Source organism: Podarcis raffonei, chromosome 7 (genome assembly GCF_027172205.1).
Source record: "Podarcis raffonei isolate rPodRaf1 chromosome 7, rPodRaf1.pri, whole genome shotgun sequence".
NCBI lineage: Eukaryota > Metazoa > Chordata > Lepidosauria > Squamata > Lacertidae > Podarcis > Podarcis raffonei.
Genome location: NC_070608.1, coordinates 66,859,992 through 66,882,852, shown reverse-complemented (window position 1 = coordinate 66,882,852; position 22,861 = coordinate 66,859,992). Strand labels below are relative to the sequence as shown.

Sequence of the window (22,861 nt, the reverse complement as noted above, 5' to 3'; positions counted from 1 at the left end):
TGTGAAGTGTTGTGGTGGAATTTACAGCAGGGGTGTGGAACAACAGGCCCAGGAGCCAAATCTGCCCTTCCAGGGGCCTTGGGACTCCTCCTAGGCCACAACCCTTTCCCCATCCACTTTGAGTGGTTTTCCCCCAGTTGGAATGTTTCCTTGAACACTGAGAATGTTTCTTGCTGGCCTGGGTGGAGGATAAAGAGGGATGTGTGAGTTTGGTTAGAAAGTAGTCTATTGCGCAAAGCTAAAATTTACATTTGTTACTTTGGCCACTTCAGCCCCCAGGTGGTTTTCCCAGAAGAGAATGTGGCCCTCGGGGCTGAAGAAGGTTCCCTACAGATTTAATCCAAAAAGGAAAAGGAAAAGCTAGTAGCCATCGTCAGAAGAAAGGATGCGTGTGTGAACGTCAACCTGATTCTAGGAGTTAATGAACAGCCTAAAGTACACACATCTCACAGGCTAGGTGGCTGGGTCCGAAAAACCACAAGATTTCACCACCTCTGATACAGACATAGGCTCCCAGCTAAACACATCATAGGTAATGCATCTATAGGTGGTGTTCGAAATTAGCCGGGCGCCAGGTGAGTTTTGTAACTGGCACTGGTTCCAATTGTAACCACATGGATATCTCTGGATGGTAGATTTGCGATTGACACCTCCATCTTGCTGGCCCCTCCAGCATTCTTAAGCAGAAGAGTTTATTAATTGCATTTATATCCCACATTTTTCTCCAAGGAGCACATGGTTCACCCCCATCCATAATAATAATAAAAAATCTCATCACAAAAATGGCACCTAGACATTCCGTTGTCGCAACAATAACCTAGGCTTATTGGCAATTAACCTAGGCTTATTGGCAGTTTCTAACACTGTCTATAGCTCACCTTCCTGTAAAATGTACTTAGAGAAATGTGCTGGGAGATTTTCTTGCGAGAGACCATTTAAACAATGGATCTTTATGTGATCTGGTCCCGCACAGAACTGTTCGGCACATCTCGCAGATTGTTCAGAACTCTCTGACATTGTTTTATACGTATGTTTCATACCTACACATGTTCTTGGCCTAAGGGCTACTATCTTTCCATGTAATTGGATATAGAGGCGCATTGTGAAGAAGAATCGCTACCATGATATATAAGTATACAGTCATAATAGGATTACCTGGCACAGGCCAACAGAATTCCTCCTGGGATTCCTACCAGGGTGTCTCCCAGAGGAAGCTGCCAAGCTGCAAATAACTGAAGGCGGGACTACGCACCCTTTTCTCCCTGCTGCCAACAGCGTGCTGCAAGCAGAATGGCTTTAGGTGACTCAAGCAAGCTACTGCACAAAGGGAGAGGGGATTTCAGTTTACTTGTATCCTTTATACCTGGCCCACTAACCCAAGTTCTCAAGGTGGATTCTAATGCATTAAAACTATCAAATATGTTTTCCAACATACAATAAGACAGACAAGAGTAAGGCCATGCAAAATAACATGAAAAGGAGTATATTAAGTTCTCCCCAGGCGAGAAAAGGCTGCCAAAGCAGCCAGATTTATTTATTTTTTAAAGTGTCAGTACCCGGAGCACAGGACACGGGTGGCGCTGTGGGTTAAACCACAGAGCCTAGGACTTGCCGATCAGAAGGTCGGCGGTTCGAATCCCCGCGATGGGGAGAGCTCCGTTGCTCCCTGCTCCTGCCAACCTAGAAGTTCGAAAGCACGTCAAAGTGCAAGTAGATAAATAGGTACCGCTCCAGCGGGAAGGTAAACGGCGTTTCCATGCGCTGCTCTGGTTTGCCAGAAGCAGCTTTGCCACATGACCCAGAAGCTGTATGCCGGCTGCCTCGGCCAGTAAAGCGAGATGAGTGCTGCAACCCCAGAGTCGGTAACGACTGGACATAATGGTCAGGGGTCCCTTTACCTTTACCTTTACCCGGAGCACAGTACTTGCAAGTAGATTTGAAAACCAGCAGCAAGCATGTTCTTTGAAGCAGGGACCAGCACATAGGTAGGTTTGTCCTTAGTGCAACTTGTAATGGCCCCAGGCAATTTTGCCTTTGGTATAATGTCTAAACTGTACATATACACCACACAGGGAGACAAAGAAAGAATGCTCATTGCTACCTGCTCTGACCTTATATAAATCAGATGCTCAGCCACTGAGTAATAGTCTCTCCCTTTGGGTGCCATTTCCAAGGAACCCCTGATGCCTGTGTACTGGGATAGCTCAGTCAGTAGAGCATGAGGCTCTTAATCTCAGAGTCATGGGTTTGAGCCCTATATTGGGCAAAAGATTCCTGTAATGCAGGGGACTCGTTGCCTCTTTCAACTCTACAATTAAATTTACGATTCTACTGCCTGCAAGGAATCCATGTGTTCCTGGCAACAGTGTTTGAAAACTACCAATATACACCATAATGCTAAATGACCATATTCTATTACTCTTTTAACTAAAAAATTACCAGTATTATGGTACCCATTTGATTGGGAAGATAGAGGAGCAAAACAAACTATGAACTTACTTACAGGTGCCAGGAGAATAATTAGCATTCACCAAAAACCGAGAATGCACTTCCCCAGAATTTTTTTTTAAAATGATGAATTGCTTTAGCACAATACTATTTTACAGAGCTCAGTGCTTTAAGCAATACATCCCTCCCTCCCCTGATATCCTGTGTTGAAAGGGATCCTAGAATCCTCATATTTCTGGGAGAATGCCTATTAATCATTTGCATATGGTAATTAAAAAATGTGTGCCTTTGAAAACCACCTGTTCCTCCGCACGGAATCCAAGTTAAAAACAAATTGTTAATAACAACTTTGTGGTGGGCAGAAGCATCAAAATCTAAAAACAAATTATTCTTTCTTTACTGGTTTGAGGAATTTCTTAGTAATTACGAAGTATCTGATTATTTCAGCCTTATATTAAAACATACCTAAGTTTCCTCTTCTACTTCCATATTATACGGCTGCCCATTTATCCTACATGAGGTAACAATTGCAAGTCAGGAAACTAACCTACTTTCCAACCTCTGAATATATCCCCCCCATACTCTCATCTTACACTTGCACTATTTCGTATTTTTGCCAGTCTCCCAAATTAACACAGGACATAATTGGACACCAAGCCTTGGTGTTTGTACCTTGTAACCGGTGATACCTAGAGACAAAAATATAAACAGGCAGGCAGGAAAAACAGCCTAGGACCTCGCACCAGCTGACCTCAGGGTGGCATGTTACCTAAAAGGTAAAGGAAAACTACAACTAAGTGCACAAGAGGAAACCTCCACTGGGATATTGCTAGTCTCCTTCATGCAAGGCAGAGTTAAACTGTGGAATCAACTCTGACAAGACGTAGAAATGGCTGCCAAGAGATTTGGGAGCCAGTGTGGTGCAGTGGTTAAGAGCGGTAGACTTGTAATCTGGTGAACCGGGTTCGCTTCCCCGCTCCTCCACATGCAGCTGCTGGGTGACCTTGGACTAGTCACACTTCTTTGAAGTCTCTCAGCCCCACTCACCTCACAGAGTGTTTGTTGTGGGGGAGGAAGGGAAAGGAGAATGTTAACCGCTTTGAGACTCCTTCGGATAGTGTTAAAGTGGGATATCAAATCCAAACTCTTCTACTCTTCTTCTTCTTGGCAAGTTCATGGAGGAGAATGTTCTCAATGGCTACAAGCCATACTAGCTATGCTCTACCTCTGAATACCAGCTGCTGGGAACCAGGGAGAGGGCTGTTGTACTTGCTTGTTGGCTTCTCAGGGGCATCTAGTTGGTCATTGTGAGAACACGATGCTGGACTAGATGGAGTAGAGCTTTTCTTATGTTCTTATGGAGAGTGCAAAGTCATGCCATTAGCCCACCGTGCAGGCAATTCTTTTTCTTTGCTCCTGCGTTCATATATGAATCCACATGAAGGTCCCACCAAGAAGGCACCAGACTTTTAAATTCTTAAACAACTCAGGACCGTAAGACCTCAAAGACTGCCTCTCCCCATAGAAACCCTGCATTCATCATCAGAGACCCTTCATTGTGTGGCTCCTCCACGTGAGGTTCACAGGGTGGCAACATGAGAACGGGCCTTCTCTGTAGTAGCTCCCCATTTGTAGAACGCTCTCCCCAGGGAGGTCCACCTGGGACCTTCATTATATATATATTTTAGGCAGAAAACATTCCGCTCCAACCAGGCCTTTGGATGATTAATATCCTGCAGCCTTTTAAATGTGTCTGTGGGGAGGGTGTGTGTGTGAGCGCAATTGGATTGCTATTTTGTTTTAATTATTTACTTGTTTTTAATCCTGTATTTTATCCTGTGAGCTGCCCTGAGATCTTATGATTAAGGGCAGTATATAAATCTAATAGGGACGCAGGTGGTGCTGTGGGTTAAACCACAGAGCCTAGGACTTGCCGATCAGAAGGTCGGTGGTTCAAATCCCCACGACGGGGTGAGCTCCCGTTGCTCAATTCCTGCTCCTGCCAACCTAGCAGTTCGAAAGCACATCGAAGTGCAAATAGATAAATAGGTATCGCTCCGGCGGAAAGGTAAACAGTGTTTCCGTGCGCTGCTCTGGTTCACCAGAAGCGGATTAGTCATGCTGGCCACATGACCCAGAAGCTGTACGCCGGCTCCCTCGGCCAATAAAGCGAAATGAGTGCCGCAACCCCAGAGTCGGCCACGACTGGACCTAATGGTCAGGGGTCCCTTTACCTTTACCTTATAAATCTAATAAATCAATAAAACAGAAATAAAAATTTCTACAGCAGAATTGTGGGATGAAGCTGTGTCAAGGCTGGGGTACATCATTTGCTGGAGAAAACCAGAGAACAATTCGCTGTGAGAATAGGATGCTGGACTAGATAGGCTTTTGGTCAGATCCACCAGAGCTTTTCTCACGTTCACTGATTCTAACATATAAAGGGCACCTAAGAAGTCTTGCCATTTCTTGGCTCTGGCTATTGCTTATTATGTGACCTTGACCAGCCCTGCTAACCTTTCGGCGCTTCTGTTTATACATGTTTACCCAACTGGCAGAACCGGCGAGGGTAATATATAAATATATTTCCACTTCCTCCGGCTAGAAGTATTATGCAAGTGCAACACACCAACTTTAACTCGCTCCTTATGAGAAACGAGTTTTTGTTTTCTTAAAAAAAGTATTTTACACCTGGCTCCAGTTGGTGAGCCAACAGGTTCTAATAAATAAATAAAAAACAGCACCAAGCTGATCCCTAAAGTCTGGTCTCCACTGACAGAACAAATATTTACTCAATGCATGCCTAGAGTCTAGTGAAATATAATGCCTTGGGAGAAGGAGGTGGGATTGTTCTTTCTACCTACATTCCACCCAGAAATGAAGGCCTCACAAACCCATCCACTGAGTCACCGTAAGTACAGCTGAGACATTATATGAAGCCTGAGAAGAAGTTGCTCTGACCCATACATCGTACTCACAGCTCATGCCCTGTTGCAACAAAAAGAATAAACAGCCGTACAAACCCAACATCCTAAATAAGGAAACAGAATTCCTTCATTTCCCTAACTTATGCAATCTAGTTAGGAACTTGCATGTACTGGAGCAAAAAAAGTCACATCAAAACTGAAGAAAAGAGAGGTCTTTATGCCTTTCTTTTAAGTGAACCGCAAGTGTTTTCTTCCAAGAGAAAGTTAGTTACAGTGGTACCTCTGGTTACGTACTTAATTCATTCCGGAGGTCCGTACTTAACCTGAAACTGTTCTTAACCTGAAGCACCACTTTAGTTAATGGGGCCTTCTGCTGCCGCCGCACGATTTCTGTTCTAATCCTGAAGCAAAGTTCTTAACCCGAGGTACTATTTCTGGGTTAACGGAGTCTGTAACCTGAAGCATATGTAAACTGAAGCGTAGGTAACCCGAGGTACCACTGCACACTTAAGTTCTACTGAAATCCATGGTCCAGGTCACTTACAAATCACTTAAGTCCTATTGATTTGATTCGTGGGACTTAAGCATCCATTTCCCCCCCAACAGATTGGAGGCAATATCTAAATCTGTCAAGAGAGATTTACCAGCGTGTGGTCTGTTCCTCCCCCCCCCCCCCCTATCGCCATGCAAGGCAGACACATAATACAGTGGTATCTCGGGTTACAGATGCTTCAGGTTACAGACGCTTTAGGTTACAGACTCCACTAACCCAGAAATAGTACCCCGGGTTAAGAACTTTGCTTCAGGATGAGAACAGAAATTGCGCGGTGGCCCCATTAGCTAAAGTGGCACCTCAGGTTAAGAACAGTTTTAGGTTAAGAACGGACCTCCAGAACGAATTAAGTTCTTAACCCGAGGTATGACTGTACTGAATTCTGTCTGGCGTGCGAGGAGGAACATGACTAACGACCCCTTAGATTATGGCCATATGCTTCAAAGACCGTATGCCCAACCTGAAGTAGCCTTTCCTTCTTACATGTAGACTTCAGAACGTTTAGACTGTGTTTATAGACAGAGAAGAAAGCATAGCAGAAGCGTTTGAATATTTTTAGCTGAACTTCTCTTACTTCCCCGGATTGTTTGGAATTTTTGAACGAGTAATTTGTGTGTTGTTGGTTTTGTTTAAAACAAGACATACAGTGGTACCTTGGGTTAAGAATTTAATTCGTTCTGGAGGTCTGTTCTTAACCTGAAACTATTCTTAACCTGAAGCACTACTTTAGCTAATGGGGCCTCCTGCTGCTGCTCCTGCTGAGCCGCCGGAGCACGATTTCTGTTCTCATCCTGAAGCAAAGTTCTTAACCCGAGGTTAGCGGAGTCTGTAACCTGAAGCGTATGTAACCCAAGGTACCACTGTACAGCACTGGTTATGCAGGAACAATTCTTCTGTCCCTGCTTGATTTGCCGTCGAACAAGCACTCAATTACATTTTGGATCGAGAGATTCAAGACAAGGAGAGAAGGGATATTTCAGCTAACACTTGGCTGTTATATGATGCATTTGTAGCCAGCAACAAGAACAATGGCATACAAATGAGACAGGAACCCAAACCAAATCCCCAGCTGTAGTGCACTTTAATATATCCTGCAGGCAAATCAGAAATTGCAACAGCTAGTGTAATGCTCTCTGTTGTAATCCGGAAAGCATGGGTTTTAAGAAAGAAAGAAAGAAAGAAAGAAAGAAAGAAAGAAAGAAAGAAAGACAACAGCTTTGCATTGTTTTTTATACCATTTAGTGAGCATACATGCATCCTTTCCCCCTATGAAAATGAGTTTTAAAAGTATTCCCACCCCCTCCTAACCACTCCATAACCTCTTTCTCACTCCTGCTCTGGCAGGCTGTCAATGGGTTCCTCGGGTGGTGTGGGTTAACACGCTGCGCTCCGCAAAGCATACTTACTCGGAGTCCTTGCTGTCGCTGCCATTCACAGAGCCAGCGGGTTGCTCGCCTTGGCTTAGAATCTGGATCCCTAAGGACTTGAGAGCTCGCATCAGAATAGCTTCCATCGCCTCGACTGAGAGCTTCTCCAGGACAATAACGCGGCAGCGACTCAGAAGAGCCGAATTGACCTGGAAAGAAGGGTTTTCGGTGGTTGCCCCGATCAGCGTCACGGTCCCGCACTCAACGTGAGGAAGGAAGGTATCCTGGACATGGGAGGGAAGCAGAAGAAGCTGGTCCCCATCAACGACAACTTGAGGCACTCCCCGTGAGTACAATTAATTCACAATCGCAATTGCGATTTTCCGTTCGCTCAGAGACTGAAGCAGTTCCGTTTGGGACGTTTCGCTGGCAGCTCATCCAAAAACCAAACTAGATGCTCTTGTTTTCCCCCCATACATAATTAAGGTGTGTGTGGTTTTCACTGAGATGGCAGTGCATCTCTCCTTTCCTCTACCTTGAACAGAACCAGGATCTGTCTTCCCCAGGAGTGACCAGGACCCTTAAAGAAAAGTTTCCTAGCTGTGTGGTGGGGGCGGCGGTGGGGGGAAACCTCTGTTCCACTTCTGGTGGGGAGTAAAGAGATTTGCCTCCCCAAAGGCACCACATTCCCAATACCAATGTGGCAGGCACCTTTCAAGGAAAAACAAAGTGCACAGTTGCATGCCGTATATTAAGCAAATTCTTAATTTGGTCTGTAATAGCAGCTTTACTCATTCCATTTACAGTGTATGTTGAGGGGCTGTGTTGTGTAAAAAAGAAAATAGTTTCTGCAATTTTTGCTTTACTGTTTGAGATACAGAGGCAAGGTGTTCACATATTCATCATTACTGCAATGCTAAACTGACAAAAGTGAGTCCGTTGTGCCTCTTTCTCCCCAAAATGATTATTCAGAGAGGTCGTAAAGAATCATGCAACTCTGATAATTTGGTGGGAAACAATTTGAATGCGACTTTAGGAATTCATGGAACATTTTACTCAGATCTCCCCATCGCAGCAATCCATCATTCAAAACATCTTTTAGAACTTTCAACACCTCTTTGTGCCCAGAGTTCTCATATTCCATTTCGACTGCAGAACTGAAAACTCTAAGATGCAAGTGTAAGAAATTATGTAAAAGTCCAGTCAGTATTGCCTTTGCTTCCCTGCCTCTTCCCCCTCACCCCACCCCCAGACTTAGGGATGATGCATTTGCATGTTTATTCGCAGGGTGGGAGTGTATTTTGAAATGCTGGACTGCCTGCCAACTTCCTAATCCCAAAGCTTGTGGTTTAAACTAGACTGTGGCTTTCCTAATGCTGCAAATGAACTCTCAATTCAGTCAGCAAAGAGATGCCAGACGTGTGGTTTCAATATAGGTTAAAAGAAGTTTAAGTTCTAGTTTTGAAAGCCAAATGCATGTCAACAAACTCAGGGAGAGATTCCTGCTTGCTGGCTGATCTTAGGGCACTCGTTCTCTTTCATTTCTAATCTACCTTGTAAGGTAGCGATAATAAAAAATGGGCTAACCCCACCATGTAGGTTACACAGAGAGCCTCTGAGACATTATATTTTATTTCATCCTCACTGCAACCCTGTGAGGTGGGTTAGGCTAAGAGATAGTGATGGGCCCAAGAACACATTAATAATAATAATAATAATAATAATAATAATAATAATAATTTACTACTTCTACCCTGCCCATCTGGATGGGTTTCCCCAGCCACTCTGGGCAGCTTCCAACAAAAGATTAAAAATACAGTTAAATTAAAATACACCTAGAGAGCTTCATAGCCGACAGGAGATTTGAACCCTCGCCTCCCAAAGTTCTAGTCTAACACTTTAACCACTATGCCACACAGACTCTCAGTTGAGATGCTACAAACCTATCAATTTAAGTATTGCTCAACCATCGTGTAGAAGCCATTCATTTCCAAAGGGACGCCTTCTGACTACTTCCTACTGAGACGGGAGCAATCAGTACCTGCTGAGACTTATTGAAACGGTGTATCTCGTCGATAAAGAGGATTGTTTTCCTCTTGCAGAGCCTCTTTTCATTTTGCGCTTGAGCAATGACCTCTCGGACGTCGTTGGTTTTGGCACTTGTGGCCGACAGGGTCACGAAGCGTGTGCCGTTCTTCTTGCTGCTGTTCGCGATGATGTGAGCCAAGGTGGTCTGAAAGGAAGAAAAGCGCATGGGTGTTGATTTTCCTCCAAGAACACAAAAGACATGGCTAAAAGGCGTTGTGAAGAGTGGGAGGGGGAAACAGTGTTGGGATGTGAAGAAGCAAAGGAGTGTTTTGGGATAGAAAACGTCTCATTTTCTTTTTCTGACTGGAAAATCTATTTGGCATTAGTTGAAAAGGACACATTATTCTGACAGGAAGAGAGCGCAAAAATTATCATCCCCTGAAGGGGAATCCAAAGATCAATTTTATCCAGAGGGAGAGAAGGTTTCTCTTTGGACAGCAGACTCTCAGGCCATTTATCACCAGCTGGCTTCAGAAAGCCTCTCCATTTTCAAAAACAGATTGCCATGTGGTTTGACAAGGTGCTGTTTCCAAAACACAAGCCCAAATCCTCATTGGCCTCTAGTTCTTTGGATCCCAGGCTTCCATGGCACAAGAAACAGCTTGATACATCAAGCTTGGGAGCGCTCCCATTTGTTACTTCCTTTATTATTACGGATATTGGCAGGCAGATTTGTGCGAGCAGAAAGCTGCATGCCATTCCCACAAGGCAGCCATCTTGGATTTCTGCAGATTGCTTGCCTCCCAGATTTCTGCAGATTTCTTGCCTCTACATGGCATTAAATGCAGCATTGAAGGATCCCAGACTTTCAGGAATAGCTTTTTTAGGAAGTACTGAAGCAGGAAGGATTTGGGAAATCCAAATTCCACATGTGGAGGCTTTGCCTGAGAGAGATCATAATGCAGCACTATTCAGTGGCTGATTCTTGAGGTTTGGCAGCAGTCATCTGTCTCTGCCTGGCAGCCAATTGCATGTGATTACGGGGGCAGAAAGACAGGTGATGCTGAACACTTTTGTCTCTGGCCTATTGGTATGTAACCCTTCCTAACAGATCACTACCCTAGGAACTGCCTTTGATAGGAAAAAGGTCCTCCTCCCCATGCATTAAAAACCAACAATAATAGCCATAAGAAACTGGGGAAAACAGATTGTATTTGATTTGGTCAACAACACAGCGGCATCTTTTCACCAAAGCCAGATTAAATGTGTTCCCATCAGAAGCGTTAAATGGCAGACTGAGAGGTATTCCTTATCAAAATAGGATGCTCTCAGGATGTCGACTGCATGAGGCATATTTTATTGCATTGTGGACAATATGATCAAGCTAGGGAACTATTGATTAAACCACTATAGGCAAATCGGCCGGGTCAATCTGAAGCCTACTATATCAAATATCTTCTGGACGACAAGTCCAATGATATCACAGTGGCTGTGGCAAAATTTCTTTCAGAAGTCATACGAATCAAAGATCAACATAACCATGACTAAACAAATAACACTTCGGTCTCCCTTCCCTGGGGGGACTGTCTGTATGAATCTGTATTTTATTCTGAATCCATGTTATGGGTCGTTGGACCGCAATAAAGATTATTATTATTATTAATTTGGTCAAGAAAGCGGCAAAGATAGCCCAACTTTACCACTCTGTTCTAAAGACTGTTGAAATAACGTGTGCAAAGTCATTTGAACACCAGATGCATCATATGCCTACTAAAAGCATTAATGTTATATACTGAGTTCAGATTATTTCAATAACCAAGTTAATCCAAAGGTTTTGTGTGTTGCATCGGACTATTTTGTTGCTGACTACAGCTTTGGCCCACACAAATGAGCGTCCTTTTTGGCTGTCAGATTGATTTATCTTAAGTAAAGGTAAAGGGACCCCTGACCATTAGGTCCAGTCGTGACCGACTCTGGGGTTGCAGCGCTCATCTCGCTTTATTGGCCGAGGGAGCCGGCGTACACCTTCCGGGTCATGTGGCCGTCATGACTAAGCCGCTTCTGGCGAACCAGAGCAGCACACGGAAATGCCATTTACCCTCCCGCCAGAGCGGTACCTATTTATCTGCTTGCACTTTGACGTGCTTTCGAACTGCTAGGTTGGCAGGAGCAGGGACCGAGCAACAGGAGCTCACCCTGCTGCGGGGATTCGAACCGCCGACCTTCCGATCGGCAAGTCCTAGGCTCTGTGGTTTAACCCACAGCGCCACCCACATCCCTCCACAGCGCCACCCACATCCCTTGATTTGATCTTAAAAGGTGGTGATTTATCTTAAAAGGTGGCTATTTCGCCTTTCTCTCTTTGCCCTTCTGGCAGGACTCGGCAATTATTTATGAACACTCTTTGGTACTCCTGACAGCAGGCCTTCTCAATTTGTGACCTGCCAAAAGCAAACACAGCTACCAGTATGGTTTTGTGACCTGCCTTGACAACAGCCACCATTTCTGTGGTCTAAGGCAAGACACACATTAGGCAGGGGCAGCTTTAGTGACCCCCGGAGGGGCAGCATACATGGAGTTTGATGTGTGGGAAGGGTGTGTGTCACAGTCAGGCATGCCTTCGGCATCACGTTTCTATGAAAATATTTTTAGGTACAAATTTGGATGTTTCGGTGCATTTCTCTCAAAATTCACCTTGGAAACCCCAGCAGAGCAGAAATAGCTCAGTTTACCTAAGCTATCTTTTATAAACACCCCAGGAGAAGGAAAAGGGAAATAAAGGAGGGAAACCCAACTCATAACAAGAGAAGAAAGAATACACGACTGGAATAGAGGAAACTGCCCTATACTAAGGAAGACTATATACTCTATATCTTTAAAGAGCATTCAATGCATGTTCCCACCCCCACCCCCAAAGGAATTTTGGGCACTATGGTTTGTTAAGAGCTGATGGGAACTGTAATGCTGTGGGTGCCCAGAATCTTTGATGGGTGGAAATATGCTTCAAAGGTATGGTGTGTACCTGGCCTTAGGCTCACATAATATAAGACAGGCATTCCCAACCTGCGGCCCTCCAGATGCTTTGGCCTACAACTCCCATGATCCCTAGCTAACAGGACCAGTGGTCAGGGAAGATGGGAATTGTAGTCCAAAACATCTGGAGGGCCAAAGGTTGGGATGCCTGATATAAGATGATCTCAGTAAACCAAACCGGGGTGGGAAATGAGGAAAACAAACTGGGGAAACCTAGGGATGCAACTATTCAGGACAAATATTATCTGGATATCCTGGAAGTGAGAAAAAGATGGTCACTGTGGAGAAAAAGAACCTAGAGTGGAAGCACCCGCAAACTCACGTTCTCTGTCCATCGGCCAAACATTTCCTCGTCTATTCAAGGAACCACAGCAAGATAAGCCCGAGTAAGACTATGGGGGGACATTCCTGAACAGAGCAGGAAGGATTTGCAGAGGGACAGGTGTGGCGAACCAACCGTCTGGATAGCAAACGCTTTAGATGTTTTCAGGGAAGCAGAAAGAGAGTCTTTAGGAATGCGAGTAGGAGGCAGCAGGCTTTCTCGATTTCAGAGTTTCAGCTCAGCTTAGTTCCTCCTCCCCATCCTGCCGCAATCAGATACCGCTGTCAGGATTCAGTATCCACAGAAAGTCGAAGGATAGAAAGACTATACAGTGGTACCTCGGGTTACATACGCTTCAGGTTACATATGCTTCAGGTTAAAAAACAGCAACAACTAGGCAGCAGCCCCCTCTGCCCCCACTTTCTTCTCCAATAGCTGCTCTGGGCCAAAAGATCCGCTGCAGCTGGTGAGGGCAGGCGGTGACAAGCCTAAATGCTGCCCGAAAAGATATCCCGAAGATCAGAACTACTTCAGCAGGTGCTCTGAATCTGATCCTCTACTGGAGAGCGCTTCATAGCCAGAGCTTTATGTCCTGGGGACTAACAGTGAGAACAGGGCACTTCTGTTTGTTCCATCAATGGCAGCACATACACCCCCAACCTCTCTCTCACCCTCTCTCCTGTTTCACAGTCTCCTTAACCTTTTAGGCAGCCGAAGGTAGAAAGATTGTCGTTGGATATAAACCAGTACAAGCTCAGTCCAAGTATGTATGGGGAGCCTGTCATCCTCTGGGTGTTGATAGGTTACACTGGGACGCGGGTGGCGCTGTGGTCTAAACCACTGAGCCTCTTGGGCTTGCTGATCAGAAGGTCGGGGGTTCGAATCCGGCGACGGAGTGAGCTCCCGTTCCTCCGCCCCAGTTCCTGTCAACCTAGCAGTTCGAAAGCACGCCAGTGCAAGTAGATAAAGAGGTACCACTGTGGCAGGGAGGTAAATGGTGTTTCCGTGCGCTCTGGTTTTCGTCACGGTGTTCCATTGCACCAGAAGTGGTTTAGTCATGCTGGCCACATGACCCGAAAAAACTGTCTGTGGACAAATGCTGGCTCCCTTGGCCTGAAAGCAAGATGAGCGTTGCAACCCCATAGTCATCTTTGACTGGACTTAACCGCCCAGGGGCCCTTTACCTTTTTTACCTTTAGGTTACACTACAATTCCCTGCAGAATCCTGGTCATAATAGCTGGAGCTGATGTTGGTCCAACCACTTTTAGACTTTTCTAGGCTATCCTCTTCCATTTTCAGAAACTGGAGATTACTAAGCTGTTGCTGATTCAGGAAAGCATATGTTTTGAAGGCTATCTGAAAAAGTTCAGTTCCTTTTTTATTTATTGCAGGGCAAAATAATCTATCCCCAAGCTGTAGATGATCTTAGTGCATATTTGCTCATATGCATATTGCACTGCATTCATTAGAGCATACTCTTAAGATATCTGTGTATACAGTTGCAGCCTTAATTACAAGCAACAGGTGTTAAGACATAAGAATATTGGATTCTATAAAAAAACAAAAAACAGAATACATAAATAGAACGTAAATGGAAAGGATTTTTTTTTTTTACAGTATGATATACAACAGCTAACATTCTCACTTCTAACACGGTCCCTCCTAGAAAATAAAGAAGGCTGTTTCTTCTTTTTCCCTTTTCGTCAAACTTACACACAGCTATGCACTAATTTTTCTGTGGGATCCATTTTCTCCTACTCTTTCCTTTCAAGAGATAAAAGTCAAAATAATCCAAGTCAGAGAGGCGTTATGCATTAAATCTGAACTTCTGTAATGTTTGCAACTACGTTATACGTTGCTTAATTTTCTTTAAAAATTATTAACCACCTTTCCTGTAAAGGTTTGAGACTGTGCAAGGAGAAAGCAAACAAAAGCTTACTTCTGAGTAATCAATGTGTGATTTAAAATCTGCACATGAATTGACCTAAATCTGATTGTACCCTGATGCCATGATGCTTGCTAAAACAATCTCCTGAAACAAAACATAATGATGGCGTATGGTTTATTTGAAAACACAAAACACAGTAGTAAGTCTCCCACACCTCTCTTGTACTCTTTGGAATTAGAGGGTTCTCTGGAAGGCCCAGAGCAGAAATTTAATCCTTTATTTTCATATAATATATATCCAATATTAATTAGTCCTAAAACACGAGATTGCACTGTGCACTAGATAGCGGGTCCCAAAAGACTTACCAAGATCAGCATCACAATTGCCCTTCCCTATTTAAACGTGTGTATCACCTGGTCCTCAACATTTATTGCTGGTAACTTGACCGCCCACCCAGAAGGCAATCAATGACCCTCCATTGGGTATTCATGGAATCCATATCCCCCTCCCTATGCAATTGCAATGGTGGTGTGGCCAACAGCTGCTTCATGCTGTTAGCTCTCCCTGGCAAAGACCCTCAGGGCTTAGGATGGGGGAACTACATTTATTACAGAAGTCTGCTGCCAGCTGGGAAGAAGGCAGGGGTCTGAACAGCCAAGGAAACCATGCTGCATTTATTTCACAGCCCCATTGCCAACATTCCCAGGAGACCAGCTGTGAAAGGCAGTTCTGCAGGGTGGGGACCACAAACCCAAGGACCACCAAGTCGAATTAAGAGCGCCGGGCATTACACGTGAAACTTTCCATTTCTTCCCAGCTCCGTTTGTGGAACGCTCTCCCCAGGGAGGTTCGGCTGGCACCTTCATTATACATCTTTAGGTGCCAGGAAAAACGTTTCTCTTTAACCAGGCCTTTGGTTGACTGACATCCAATGCACTTTTAAAATGTGTTGGGGAGGGGGGGCGGTTTTGGGCTGTTCTTATTTTTATTGTGTATTTAATGTTTATATGTTGTGGTTTTATCATGTGGACTGCCCTGAGACTTGTGGATATAGGGCAGTATACAAATTTAATAAATTATAAATCTGTAGGGAGGAGGTCCTCATCAAGGTCAGTGGCAATGAAGAAAATTAGGAGAGCTGTTGTGACAATATATACAGTGGTATCTCGGGTTACATACGCTTCAGGTTACAGACTCCGCTAACCCAGAAATAATACCTCAGGTTAAGAACTTTGCTTCAGGATGAGAACAGAAATCATGCTCTGGCAGTGCAGCAGCAGCGGGAGGCCCCATTAGCTAAAGTGGTGCTTCAGGTTAAGAACAGTTTCAGGTTAAGAACGGACCTCCAGAACAAATTAAGTACGTAACCAGAGGTACCACTGTACTTCCATTTCCTAACTTCTCAAGGAGCATCGGATATTTACCATGTTCCTACCCCACCATTTCCCCAAGGAGCTCAAGGCTTGCTAAACGTAATTCTTTCCCCTGACCCTCCATTTTATCCTCACAATAATCCCGTGAGACAGGCTAGGCTGAGAGATTGTGACTTAGCCAAGGTCACACAGCGAGCTTTGTGTCTGAATGTGATTTGAATCTGGGTCCTAATCTAACACCCTAAACCACACTATACCACACTGACCCACGTTATCACAGTAAATTGTGGGGTTTTTGTTTTTTTTAGGGGGAGCAGATGTAGTTGGGGTTTTTTTGATGTAGAACTCATACTCTCAACTGAAAATGGTGTATACAGGTCAAGTATGCAAAATGAGATTTAACATACAGTGGTCCCTCTGGTTACATACGCTTCAGGTTACAGACTCCGCTAACCCAGAAATAGTACCTCGGGTTAAGAACTTTGCTTCAGGATGAGAACAGAAATCGTGCTCTGGCGGTGCGGCAGCAGCAGGAGGCCCCATTAGCTAAAGTGGTGCTTCAAGTTAAGAACAGTTTCAGGTTAAGAACAGACCTCCAGAACGAATTAAGTACTTAACCCGAGGTACCACTGTACACAGCAAAAGGGAGCTACCTACAGAAATTCAGGGCATCTTTGTGTTTGGCCTCATCATCTACTGCACACTGCATGCAGTGATGGGCCCACCGTTTGGAAATTTGGAAACTGTGGAAATTAGCCCTGAAGGGTGCAAAAAGAAATCCCTGATTTGGCAGAGATTTTACCAGGGAAATTCCCGCTTCCTAACAAACAGCCGAGATAGCTTTGCTAGAGTAATCCATTAAACGGTAACCAATCCCTGTCAGGTCAGTCAGATTCGATTACCCTCAAGTCTTCTTGCCTCAATAAACAAGGTAGAGATAACAGGTGCAGGGTGGAGTTTCATAATTAATTGACAATTTCACACAACATCCGTCCTAGTCTTGTTAATGCAGGGACCAAGCCGCTCAAGTCTAAATCTACTTCCACCCAAAAAAAGTCTTGTTGCGACAACGAATCTCAGCCACATGTGAAACCCCTTAAGCAACTGGTATGGATGAACAGGGACTTAGACAAGAGACATTTCCCCAAATGGCCTTGCTGCCAAGCCCTTTTGACAAAAATGATGCTTGGCCACATCTATCTTTATCTTCTGGGACTGGCAACTACAGATCACACCTCTCTGTAAGGGAAAGGAGGGTTAGCATGTTATTGTTTAGTCATTTAGTTGTGTCCGACTCTTCGTGACCCCATGGACCAGAGCACGCCAGGCACTCCTGTCTTCCACTGCCTCCCACAGTTTGGTCAAACTCATGCTGGTAGCTTCGAGAACACTGTCCAACCATCTCGTCCTCTGCCGTCCCCTTCTCCTTGTGCCCTCCATCTTTCCCAACATCAGGGTCCTTTCCAGGGAGTCTTCTCATGAGGTGGGCAAAGTATTGGAGCCTCAGCTTTAGGATCTGTCCTTCCAGTGAGCACTCAGGGCTGATTTCCTTCAGAATGGAGAGGTTTGATCTTCTTGCAGTCCATGGGACTCTCAAGAGTCTCCTCCAGCACCATAATTCAAAAGCATCAATTCTTCGGCGATCAGCCTTTTTTATGGTCCAGCTCTCACTTCCATACATCACTACTGGGAAAACCATAGCTTTAACTATACGTGCCTTTGTTGGAAAGGTGATGTCTCTGCTTTTTAAGATGCTGTCTAGGTTTGTCATTGCTTTTCTCCCAAGAAAGGGTTGGCATAGAGGTTTGCAATTGCTACTCCTGATGGCTGGCTTTTATGCTTTTCATTTGCATTGTCCTATTCAAGGGTCATGTACCACTCTCAGCACTCGTCATACAACCGAGGATTAATACAAAACTTGAACCCCCATTCTCCAAAGAGAGATGGCATTTGTTCCTCAGTGACAAAATGCTTCTCACTTGTTGAAACAAACACCCTTCAAGTGGCCATAGGTTCACAAAAACCATTGGTTTCTTTTGGCCGCTGAAAGCTTATTGTCCCTTCTCAGTGACTATTCCAAGACTTTCGAACTCCCTTCCTAGAGAAATTAGACTGGCTGCCTGGCAGGTAAATATCTATTTGCTCCAACAGGCTTTTGGGAACTGACTGATTTTACTGAAAGGGCTGGTGCCGTGCTGTTTTTGTTGCGGTTATCTGTATGTTTTTAATAGATTACAGATAGATTTAACTCTATCAATGTTTAATTGGTTCCTCCCCCCCCCCTATGTTTTTAGCTGTTCTTGTTTTTATCTGTAAGCAACCTTGAGTCCTTGTCAGGGAAAAAGTGAGAATAACTAAACTAAGAATAAGAATAAGAATGTCCCCGGTATAAAAGGAAACTTCTTGGCAGAATTAGACTGAATCTTGCATTGTATAAATATAAGTTTGTAGGGAAGTTAACAGAAACTATATATGAAATATGTAACTGTGTGGTATAAGATAATCAACAGAGTATTAAGTACAGCGAGACTAATTGGAAGTCATTTTTAATTTCTTGTTTTATAAGTTTTACAGTCATTCACATCATTGGGACTACAAATGATGTTAGTTATAAGAATTGTGTTGTTTCATATATTGCTATTGTCTGTTTGTCAATTTATAGTTTGTTTATTTGATTGTATGTCTGTTTGTTGGTTTGTTTGCTTTCCTGGCATAAAAGTATCTATTTTATAACAATAAAGATATATCACAAAAAAGAGAATAAGAATGTCCCCAAAATACTTTATGTTTGGAGTGGGTTTGAACTCTGACCTGCCACCGAAGTGTGACAGGAAATCACATGTCCATGCATTTTAATTCAGGCATGCCTTTAGGGTGTTATTCAGTCCTAATTTTTAAACAACAATATTCCTGGAAATGGTACACAGGGAATCATTTGATTAGCGTTGTTTTCAGACTTTCCTCTCTGAATTGTAACGTGGCCATCTTACGTAACCTTTGTAAGAGTTGCTAAGAAATAAGCACCTTTTCCCCACCCATGCTATCAAGACAAGGTGGATCATAACCAATTATACTGTTTTGGTATTCTAGAATTCATCCTTACTGTGAATTTTCCCACAATCTGTGAAAATCGTCAGTGACTATAGTCAGTTAATATACACTGGCAAGCTGTGTCTGTAAAGAAGCAAAGTATCTCCTTTATGGTCGCACAGATAAGAAGATGTAAATAGGCTGACTTTCCACTGTTATACAGTGGTACCTCAATTTATGAACTTAATTTGTTCCGGAGGTCCATTCTTAAACCAAAGCCATTCTTAAACCCAGGCGCCCTTTTGCTAATGAGGCCTCCCGCCGCCGGTGCCCTTCCACTGTTCGGCTTCCGTTCACAGACTGAGGTAAAGTTCACTAACCGGAACACTACTTCTGGTTTTGCAGAGTTCTTATACCGAATAGTTCATAAACAGGGCCATAGCTGTCAACGTTTCCCTTTTTTAAAGGGAAATTCCCTTATTCTGAATAGGATTCCTCGCAAGAAAAGGGAAAAGTTGACAGCTATGAACAGGGCTGTTCTTAAACCGAGGTACCACTGTATTGCAAAAGGCAAAGATGATCATAGTGGATGGAGACAGGAGCCTCACTTTGTTTATACTGACAGCCCTGTATGCCTCGCACCAGCAATTGTAGTGGAAACCAATTCAATTTAATACAAGGAATGCCATTAAGACTCGTGTGTCTATGGTACAAAGCCACAACCTGGGAAGGAAGAAAAAGAGGCTGATAAACAGCATGGAGAAGAAACGATTCAGAAATCAATCAAGCTGTCAGAGAAGTGAACACTTCAAGATGTTCCAAACTAAAATACCGCATTTGTACCCCTGGCCTAAACTACAAATACTTTTGCCCTGTCACGATGAAGTCTGAAGTAAAAGCTAAAAGACAAAAATAAGCCCTGTGAAACTTAATACAGATTGCCAAGACAGCATGTTGCTTTGAAGTTAACACATTCCCATCGTCTATTAACTCCATTAACATAGTATAAGATTGCACATGGAAGACCGAGAACAGCTGGTTTGCAGCCTTCAGAGTCAATTTATTAAGTAATAACATGTCAGACATTCCCTTACATAACCCTTTTGCACGGGTGTTAAAACATAAACAAAAAAAAGTACAAAAACAAGGCTATACCAAACCTTCGGTTTGGCCAGTTCTGAGGTTCATTTGCAACAGCAAAGCTATTCTGTGCTTGGGTTACAGCCGTGGATGTTTCCCTGCTGTATCCCTAGACTAAAATTGGGTGCTTCATGGCAGACACGCAAAAATCTGAATCTTGCACATTAGAGGGTCATAAATCATAGCACAGCTTACTCAGGTTGCAAGCTTGTGTTTAAGCAGCTGGACCAGCCGAGACGAAACAGGGAAAACTTTTTAAAAGTTAATTTGTAGCCCGATAGAACAGATTGATGCTCCTGGTTCATGCTATTTGTCTGTGGGCATACTCAGGATGCCTAGGGACGCGGGTGGCGCTGTGGGTTAAACTACAGAGCCTAGGACTTGCCGATCAGAAGGCTGGCGGTTCGAATCACCGCGACGGGGTGAGCTCCCGTTGCTCGGTCCCTGCTCCTGCCAACCTAGCAGTTTGAAAGCACGTCAAAGTGCAAGTAGATAAATAGGTACCGCTCCGGCAGGAAGGTAAACGGCATTTCCGTGCATTGCTCTGGTTCGCCAGAAGCGGCTTAGTCATGCTTGCCACATGACCTGGAAGCTGTACACCGGCTCCCCCGGCCAATAAAGCGAGATGAGCGCCACAACCCCAGAGTCGGTCACGACTGGACCTAATGGTCAGGGGTCCCTTTACCTTATACGCAGGATGCTAGTATTAAAGGTTCGGGGATAATTTATCACCACTTCCAATAGCCACAGATTTGATGGTCACTTCAAGCGTATTGTTCCCTTTCGACCTGCACGGCTGACACTTAGCCTGAGCTTTTTAGTCTCTTCCTGGAGCAACTTGGAGAATCTTGGAAGACACATGTCCCATGTGCTGTAGCATCAAGGTGTACAGTGGTACCTTGGTTTAAGAACAGCTTAGTTTATGAACAACTTGGATTAAGAACGCTGCAAACCCAGAAGTAGGTGTTTTGGTTTGTGAACTTTGCCTTGGAAGCAGAACATGTTCCGCTTCCTGTTGAGTGTGTTCCATTTGTAAACTGAGTCCCCCGTTGCTATGGGAAAGCATGCCTTGGTCTGAGAACGCTTTGGTTTAAGAACGGACTTCCGGAACGGATTAAGTTCGTAAACCGAGGTACCACTGTATATAACTTTTCCTCACTTAAATGCTTTATTCCTGATTTGTTCCGTTATAGGGTTGCCATATTTCAAGAAGTACAAATCCAGACATAGTTGCTCCAAAAAGTTGCTGAGCTTTTTTCTTTTCTTTTTTGACAATCGTCCAAATTTGTGATCGACAACAGCGGACAGCGGGGTGGCGAGAGGGCTTCCAAAATCACCGTCTAGGAGGCAACAAGGAAGCGGCCGCTGAACAGAGAACGGACGAAATCCCAGACATTTACTATTAAATTAAAATTTTCCCAGGGTGCCAATTTAGCCCCCCCCCCGACATTACTGGAATTTTCCGGTATATATGGCAACCCTGTCTGTTATCGTTGAGAGCAAACTATGAAAGCTTTTCCTGTGCTTGGTACCATTGAAATAACAGATGAATTCAGGCAGAGTCAGGGGAGGGAATCAAAGGAACAGGTACAAGTGAGTATAGGGTGGAGAAAAGGAAACCAAATTTCTAACCTACATTTATGTAAGTTGCTGCCCACCGCACCCCCACAGAGCAGAGGTGGGGGGAGGGGGGAGGAAGAGGTAACAACATGCCAAAAAAAACCAGTAGCATTATGACGTATTAAATCACACTCATCATTTAACCCACGATCTCACAAGGTTTCTGTGGAAAAGGGCCCGTCTTGATCAAGTTTTGATGGGCTTTTAAACGGAAAGCAAAGCTGAGGAGCTGGAGAAGAATATTGCGGGAACCCAGGGCAGGGGAAGGTATCAAGCAACTCAGAGTGCAACCTATCAGAAAAATGTTTTTTTTTTTAGCTTTTGGTATCCCATTCTGTTTTTCTTTGTCTGCAGTGTGCATACACATCTCTGTCTACCTTTGCCCATTTGCTCACAAGTCTAGTTGCTGCCCTACAAACTTTAGTTATTAACCTTTTTTCCAAAAAGAAAAAAGAGGGGGAACTGTTTCAGTTCAAAGAAGACAGAGAAAGAATAATTCAAACATTTATTTTATTTCAATATTTCCAGGGTGCTTCTCAGAATTACCCAAACTACTGAAGCAGGGTGGGAAAATTGGATGCAACTTTAGGACTTGGCAAATATGGCAAAGAGATGGCAGACTTTCTCAGTGAAGAGATGCTACTTTTAAACTCATGAGTACACGCTGTATCTCTTTGGTTTTAGGTTCACCAGTTACACAAGAAGGGGGAATGGTATGTGCTGCAGAAGGGGAATGGTATGTGCTTCCTTTTGTTTCAGGGATGGAAGGCAGTGAGGCCCAGTCACAGCAGTGCTGAATCCTAGATTTCCCTTTTTTTTTTAAAGGGATAGTCCTCAGTTCTGCCCTTGAAAAGACCACAAAAATGTGAAACAGAGATGAGCTACTCTCAATGTTATCGCTCCCTCAGTATGCCACGGGTCCTTTTTTTTTGCGATGAGATTTATTACAGTGATACCTCGGTTTACATATGCTTCAGGTTACATACGCTTCAGGTTACAGACTCCGCTAACCCAGAAATAGTACCTCGGGTTAAGAACTTTGCTTCAGGATGAGAACAGAAATCGGGCTCCGGCGACACAGCAGCAGCAGGAGGCCCCATTAGCTAAAGTGGTGCTTCAGGTTAAGAACAG

General features: G+C 44.1%; 1 protein-coding gene across 1 annotated transcript in view; it reads right to left on the bottom strand.

Annotated features, from left to right (window-relative positions):
• The window catches only part of WRNIP1 (WRN helicase interacting protein 1), a 46,687-nt gene that overhangs the window by 22,183 nt on the left and 1,643 nt on the right, over nt 1-22,861 (bottom strand). The window contains exons 2-3 of the mRNA XM_053397034.1: nt 9,337-9,528; nt 7,335-7,579 (exon numbers count right to left, since the gene is read on the bottom strand). Coding sequence (XP_053253009.1) covers nt 7,335-7,579; nt 9,337-9,528 — 437 coding nt within the window. The remainder of the gene's footprint in view (nt 1-7,334; nt 7,580-9,336; nt 9,529-22,861) is intronic.